An 8002-nucleotide genomic window follows, 5' to 3' on the forward strand; every position below is an offset into this window, starting at 1 on the left:
CTCTCTCTAGAACAAAACCCCAACACAAATGTTCTGCCTTCTCTCTAAAATTCTAGCAGATTGAACCGTTGAATCTCTGTTTTGTTGCTGCAAAATCATTCCTGGTGCGGAGAGCTTCGATTCCCACCGAACAATTTCTTCATTTCATCGGGTAAGTAAATTTTTCCCTTTCTCTTCACTGTCTTGACTTAGGGCACCCAATTTTCTGGTTGCATGTGCTTTTCGTACTTTGCTTTCCCCTTCTCCGTACGTTCTAGCTCTAAAAGGCTGTCTCTATCACCAATTTGGTGATTTATAGGTGTTGTTGAAGTTTTGTCCTGTGAGGGCCCTGTTAGGAGGTCTCCATTTAGCTGTACTGTAGTGTGGTTCCAGGTAAGGGGAGCTAACTATATAAATATATTGTTTCCTGATTTGTTTCTGAAGATATGTTGAAATTTGCTGTGTAGTGGTTAAATCTGTTTCAGTGCTCTATTTGCATGCTAAATTTAATTATGATGTACTGCTTAATATTGAGTTGCTACTGTTTACGTATCTGGTTGTAGTATGTTCTGAACTGTTTTAAATTGATTCCCTGTGTTTGGACTTGATGATTATAATCTGTTTGAATGGGCTGAATGTTGGACCTGAATATGCTAAAGTGTGTTTTGAGTTGCTGGAAATTCTATTGTATTGATGATCTGATGAGGGGACATGGGCTGTGTATAGTTTTAGGATCTGTGAGGGGAAGTAAGGTACTGAATTTGGGGTGGTAGATGTCTAGAACATCGTAGAGCAATTTCAGTAAGTTAATTGAACCTGTTTAGGAGCCTTCTTTGTTGGTAGGATAGAGAGAACCTAAAAATCAGAGTCGCACATCCCTGATCATAGAGCAGCTAATTCTAAATTATTCAAAAACAAAGTTCCACATTTCTCTAAGGATTGTGGAGAAGGAAGTACAAGAAGCGAGCTAATAATCCATTTTCATAACCACTACTTTGACAATTCTACTTTATTAAAATGAGGATGCTGAGATCTTTATATTCCACTCTTGAATTGGTTTGATTATGTGATAGAAGAAATCTTGTCGTTTATGATTTTTGCTTGCCATAATCCGATCATTTCAATTCATACAAAGATGATGACTTCATAATTCAATACGATTACTAGTAGAGGTGGAGCTCCAAGGGAATAACATGAACTTAACGAAGAAAGGTATAGTCATAGAGGGATTTCTCCGAAGCATAGTGATATAATTGAATTGGATGCTGCGGATTTGTTGGCTAAGTACACGCACTATTGCCAAGTTTGTGGCAAAGGGTTCAAGCGTGATGCGAATTTGAGGATGACATGAGGGCTCCTGGGGATGAGTACAAGACTAATGCATCATTGAGCAACCCAATTAAGAATAAGGGGAAGTTGGAAGGGGAAAGCGAGCTTTTGATGAGCATGAAGCCAAAGAGATATTCTTGTCCTCAGGAAGGGTGTAGGTGGAACCAAAAGCACCCCAAGTTCCAGCCATTGTCTCAAAATCCTTAATCAACCACATTTGTAAAACTAATTTCGTAAAATTCCAATAACCTAGGTTCCCTAATTTTTCAGAAGAGAGTAGGGGATGGAAAACGGAATTCAAACAAGAGGCGAAACAATTAGGGATTGCAGAAGAAAAGAATTTACCGGTGAGGGACCAACGACGACGGAAGGGCACGTCGCACACTGGAGTGGAGAAGAAAATCCTGAAAGATGAACGCCAAGTGGAGAGAGAGATGGAAAATGGCGAAGAAGAAACAAAGGAAAGTTTGAATTTAAAATTTATTTATTTTTATAATTATAGGCGGTTTTCGTATAAATCGCCGGAAATATAACCTAGAAAAAATTAACTGCGATTTCTACTAAATATATTTAAAAAAAAATCAAAACATTAATTGTTTTAGAAAAAATAGTTGGAAATTATTCGAGGTTATCAAAACTCCGAATATAAATATTCTCTATAATACATTATTTTATTTTTTGTGTTGTAATTTTTTTAACTTATCTTCTACTCCTCATCCATACTTCTTTTACAAACCATTATAATAATAACAAATTTTATTTTAAATTATATTATAAATTTAAGGGTAGAAAAAGTATCTACATATTTTAATGATACATAAGTAACCACTATCTATTAGAGATTCACATACACTTTTTTTTTCCATGAATAAATCAAAATTACTTACAAATATCAATCATTACCTACAACTTTTATAGATAATTGGTTTTCTCTATATATTATAATTTTGGGTTAACTTCATACCACCTGCTGCAGAACAAGTTGCCAACTAAGTCAAGATTGCAACAATATAGGATTAATGTTTACCTCTATATGCAGCCTTTGCAACAGCACACAAAAAACCATTGAACACCTTATCTTCATGTGCAATGGGAAATTCTGGATTTTGTTGGCTGTCACCTTTTGATGTAACATTCTTTGTTCGATAATGGATAATGTGATTAGCTTCATGTGGGTACAGACCAACCCCTAATTGAAGGATTTAAGGAGAGTAGCATTTCTCAACATTACATGGATGATTTGGAAAAAGTACAACAATGTTAAAAGTTGTGAAAAGGGGTGGTAGCAAGAGGCACGGAAAAATATTTAGAATGTAATATTTAGGTTTAATACCTATGTTGGTTTCTAGTGAGGTTGGTTCAAAGTGATTCTACCTTTTTTAAATGTTCAGAAACATCTTATTTTGTAAAAAAGGTTCAAGTGGTCCTTTTTATTTATGACGCTAAAACGTTAAGTGTAAAATTACATATCTGGCCAAAACTGAATGAGGTGTCTAGTTTAGCATTATGTGACGCTCTAAGATGAATTAAGGTGTCAATTTTAAAAATAAAACTTAATGATGTAGATTACTTATAACAGAGTAAATGAAATTAACCTTAGTTTAAAATCAATCTGCAATTTGGAGTGATTTAGGGTTAAAGATTTTGCGGAAATTAATGTTCAAATTGGATTTGTGGTTCGAGAGTGTTTCGCAAGAAGAGGATTTCACATTGCAGCGTTTTGGGGTTTCCTTTTCTTATGTTTCAGATCTTACAAATTTTAGGGATTTCAGTTTAGGGTTTTGAATCAGGATTGATTTTTATGTTTTGGGGTTCTCTCTTTGTTTGCGAATCGGGTTTCTTTTTCTTGGGTTGATTTTGCGTTTTAAGTTTTGGTGTTTATTATCTTGCAATTTGGGATTTCTCCTTACCTTGCTCCCTATTTTTTATTGCTTTGTGATTCTAATGTTCAATATGTTGCGTGGTGGTGGAATGATGACTGCCCTTTATTTTTTGTATTTTATATGAATGGATAGAGGAGAAAGGAAAAGAGAATTGAGATTTTCGATGATGACCGTGTGGGTTTCGAAAGCGTTATTGTGTATGTGTTGAACTTTAAAAATGATGGTGCTAGAATGGTGTCTTGATTGTGGGTTTAGGATGAAGAAATGGATAATGGGTTATTGTTTTTCTATTTGTACAAGTGAGATGTGATAATGTTATGAGACAATAGTGAACTTCCAAAAAAGAACAAAATTACTTTGAAAACATTGTCTCAAACTAAGGACTAAATAAGATATTAAACCTAATATTTATCAATACTGTGTCAAATAAATTCATTTTACACTATATTGTTATTAACTTATAAAATGGTACAACGTAATTAGTTAAATAAAGATATTATTGGAATTCATATTGTATCATTTAAGTGTCAAAAGTTTTCATATCAAAGTATTATTATTCTGAGAAGGCATAATAGAGACAATAACGTATAATGCAAAATGCAGCATGCGATTGTGAAAAGCCAATTTCTTTATGAACATGCCTTCTCACTCTTATCAACTCAATTAACAATTACTTCTTCCACTTTCATTTAATATATCACTTTCATTTATTCCATACAAAGTACTAATTTCAGTTTTTTTAAGTGTATTTAAATTTAAGTTAAAATACTTAAATTAAATTTGATTGAAATAATCAATGGTAAAGAGTATATTCAAAAGAGTACAAATTTTTTTCTTAGATTTTCTTTCATTTAAATCAGTATTTCTAATTCATAATATTCATTTAAGATGGAGGAATAATATTCACTTCATGAATATTAAATTAGATTTTAGATATCACAGATTGACATTATATCATAGCACTAATATATGTCACTTAAAATGACCATTTAGTATTTTGTTCAAGATATAAAACATGAATTAGTATCATATAATAGTATTAATCTAAAGTGATGATTTTGAATTTCTTATTGACATAATTGACTTGAATGGCTGGTTAAAGTGTAATGAATTGGGTTGGTGGAAGAAAATAAAAAGAAGATTAGTGGAGTAGGTGTTTGTGGTTGAAGTTATGGAATTAAAAGGGAAGTAGATAAAGAAGTTGAATTCTTATGGATTTAGGAATAAAGGAGGAAGTTAAGTTCTTTTGGTATGGTCCACACTTTCACACTTCTACACTTTTCCCAAGGCCAAGAAAACAAAGAATTGTCACATCATAGTGTGATAATTATTTGTAGGGACCATTTGACAAATTAATTAATAATACAAATCATAATTAACTTTGAGATTTTTACATATTGTCATTTCAACACACTCTTAACATCGTAATAGAAGAAACTAAAAATAAGGTATAAATGATTCGAAAGTTTGCAAAAAATTGAATAAAAGTTGTTCTTTTCATGCCTAGTTGTGATTAGAGTAATTTTTAAAATAATTAAATATATTTCAAAGTTGATTAGAACGAATTTCGTTTTAATCCATTAATTTAAAATTTAGGTTCACTGTCCATATAATTCTAAAATAGAAGTTTTGTTAATTCATTTTTGCAATGTATGAAAAAAAAAAACACAGATGTGATAAAAACATTGAAAGATAAAAATATAAACAAGTGTCGTTGTGTGAAAACTTTCAATTCATCAAGTAGATGACAAAATCTTCAACCGTGTTTAAATGGAAAAAAACTAAAACAATCTTTCTCCAGATTATAAAAAGTGAAGAAATAAAAAAAATTGAATTTTGAAAATAGAAAACAGACTTATCACAGTTCTAAGAAGAATTTAGCAGAAAAGTTTTTTCTACTAAGAAATTAAAGATCTATTAAGAGAAAGAAGGTATTATACTCTACCATCACGAAAAGGTCAACATTTTAAATGTAGAATTAAAAAAAAAAATGAAGGACAAAACAAAGTAACAGTTATGAAATGGACCAAAACATTTTCCTATTTCCCTTCGCTCTTGCTATCTTATCTAAAGCCATTTGGTGTTCATCCAGGACCAAAACATGATCATTAAACCTAAGCTACACAAACATGTACCTTTAAGATATTACAGCTATAGTACCCAATCATTGCAGGTTACAGTACAACCAAATTATGCTGCTCTTCTTCATCTATAAGTTGCTGTTTTCAGTCTTCCTTCTTGTCTGGTTCGTCCAGCGCAGCCAATCTTTCAACAAGGGGAGGATGAGAATAGTGATAAGCAGAGAACCAAGGATCTGTATTCATAGCTGACAGATTCTCCTCCTGAAAATGTAGCCACAACAGGACTTTAGTTCCATCATCAGCAACAAAACTACTTTTTACACATAATAAACATGAAGAACAATAGTGAAAATTGAAAATTGAAAATACATCCACAATAAAAAAACCAAAAACAAACTTCTTTCGTAAGCTAAAATTAACTTATGCTTGTCAAATTTTGGCCATGTTCAAAGAAATTTCTCCATTAAAGCTTGTGAGAGAAAAAAAAATACAGACGAAAAAATAAATTAACTTTTTTCAGAAATTAACATTAGCTTGTGCACAATTTGAAATTATTGTTCGAAGAAGCTGATGAGAAATACAAATTCATCCATGTATAAGTTAATTTAGTTTATGAAAGATGCTTAATCATTTTTCCTTATTTCCTACTTTTATAAATGCTTTACGGTCTAAGCAGGGTCTTTGCATAAGTTGATTTTAAGTTAAAGGAAAAGTTAAATTCCATTTAAGTACAAGTAGTTGTTCAAAAAGTTATCCAAGCAAACTCCATTTCAAACTAGGAAAATAATAGTATGCAAGCACATATAATAAAATGTCACCTGTAGTTTCACAAGCCCAGATCGTAATTCAGATGCATATCCAAGCTTTTTAGCAAAGGCATCAGCCTGCATAGAATGTTACACATAAACAAAGTCAAAAGGAGACAGACAACACAAAACTTAGGAGATCAAGTCTATGCTCGGTCTTAGTTGGAATCAAAAAGGGTAGGTGGAAATGGCAAGTATTCAGATAGAATAACTTCTAAACAACATATATTTCCCACTAATCCATATGCACCACAACTAAAAGGGAGAAGAAAGAAAACCAAAAAGGAAAATAACCTGAAATTCAAATGATCGGCTGACAAGGTTCAGACCAAAGCTGACCAATTGCTGAAGTGGGATTACAGTATGCTGCAAACAAACCCAGGTCAAAGGATGTTAAGTGCTTTGAGAATAAAATCTTTCACGAGGCTATACAAAGAATAATCCCATCTCTTTGTACTTTCTTATTTATAAATGCATAACCTTATGTGCTTTACACACATTAGAAATTCAGCCTATGTCTCTCTTTTATTTTAACAACATGAAGGCACAAACTTAGGACTTCTGCAGACTACCTTAACAACACCCCCAGTGGCTTCCTTGATACAAAGAAAAGCACAATATTTATATTACCATGAGATGGTAAGCAAGCCAAAGATCAAACATAATTGCTATATTTAGGCCACCCACCACATTGTGAATGGATTCATAATTGTCATAAAAGGATGGCTAACGAACAGAAGGCATCATCTCAAATACATATTCGATTTAGCATTAACAATTTTGAATCTTTAAACATTTTGTATATACTGTTAATTGAATATATACCACACAGGTTATCTTAAAAGAAATAAATATTATCCAGTCATTGGCGCAAAATATAGATTGTAAGTATGCTGCAGAAAAATGTACATCCAATCATCAAGCAAACAATTTTAGGGGGAAAGACAACAATTTTGAAATGTACCTGGAATAAGATGAGCCCAATGAGGACTGGTTCTGTATCGAACCCAAAACTTCGAAACAGATCAGTTGAATTTCGCACCAGAGTATATCCTCCAAATTGCAGAAGTGTAAGAACCTACAAGAACATATCAAAGCATCAAACATAAACTCTGACAAATATTGCAACACCTTTTCCACTAAATATTTAATTCTATTTGACATGATGAAAAACACATGCAAGCAAAGCATTTGGTAGGGACAGAACACAAAAATACTAATTTACACTTCCATTCCTTCTATTTTTAAAAATAGTATCCCCTCCCATGAGAGAGACTAATGAATTAAATTTCGATATAATCTAATGTGAATGAGCCTATCACAACATTTTTTTCTCTTTATGACACTCAGCATTATCAGTAGTTGACAAGCATAAGTTAATTTTAGCTTACGAATGAGCTACTTAGGAAGAAATGTAGGATAAATGTGATGTCTTTTTGTCCTTCTTGTTATAATGATTTGAAACTGCAAAACATCCCTTTTTAGCTTGTTCCTCTGCAGTTACATTATAGACTTGGCTTCAAAGCATCACAGATCAGCAGCTGGACACTTCAACAATTAAGACACATACATTCCAATAGGAATTGGAGTAATTTGGTGGCAGTAGTGATGCTATCTGGTGTTACTCGTATAGTAGCAGGAATTTGGAATAGCAGAAACAAGATTGAATTTGAGGGGTTTCAAATACACAGTATCAACGTATTAATATAGAATTTTCACGGCTGTAAATCTTTCTGGACCAGTAGCAGGTGATATGAATTCTAACATTGTTGAGCTTAAAATTCTTAAGGCTTTTGATATTACTTGCAGGTCAAGGAAAAAAGATAATATTATTCAACAGGATTGGTCTCCTCCAGATGCAAGTTGAATCAAATGTAATACAGATAGAACTTACACTAGTTATGACGACAATGCAGCATGTGGG

At 32.4% G+C, this 8002-nt stretch overlaps 1 protein-coding gene across 1 annotated transcript in view; it reads right to left on the bottom strand.

Annotated features, from left to right (window-relative positions):
* Positions 1-5108: 5108 nt before the first annotated feature.
* LOC106759589 (CAAX prenyl protease 1 homolog) overlaps positions 5109-8002 on the bottom strand; it is a 9640-nt gene continuing 6746 nt past the window's right edge. Inside the window, exons 11-14 of the mRNA XM_014642836.2 lie at positions 7043-7156; positions 6373-6444; positions 6091-6156; positions 5109-5533 (exon numbers count right to left, since the gene is read on the bottom strand). Coding sequence (XP_014498322.1) covers positions 5417-5533; positions 6091-6156; positions 6373-6444; positions 7043-7156 — 369 coding nt within the window. The 3' untranslated portion in view covers positions 5109-5416. The remainder of the gene's footprint in view (positions 5534-6090; positions 6157-6372; positions 6445-7042; positions 7157-8002) is intronic.

The sequence above is a fragment of the Vigna radiata genome, chromosome 4 (assembly GCF_000741045.1).
Source record: "Vigna radiata var. radiata cultivar VC1973A chromosome 4, Vradiata_ver6, whole genome shotgun sequence".
In the NCBI taxonomy this organism is placed as follows: domain Eukaryota; kingdom Viridiplantae; phylum Streptophyta; class Magnoliopsida; order Fabales; family Fabaceae; genus Vigna; species Vigna radiata.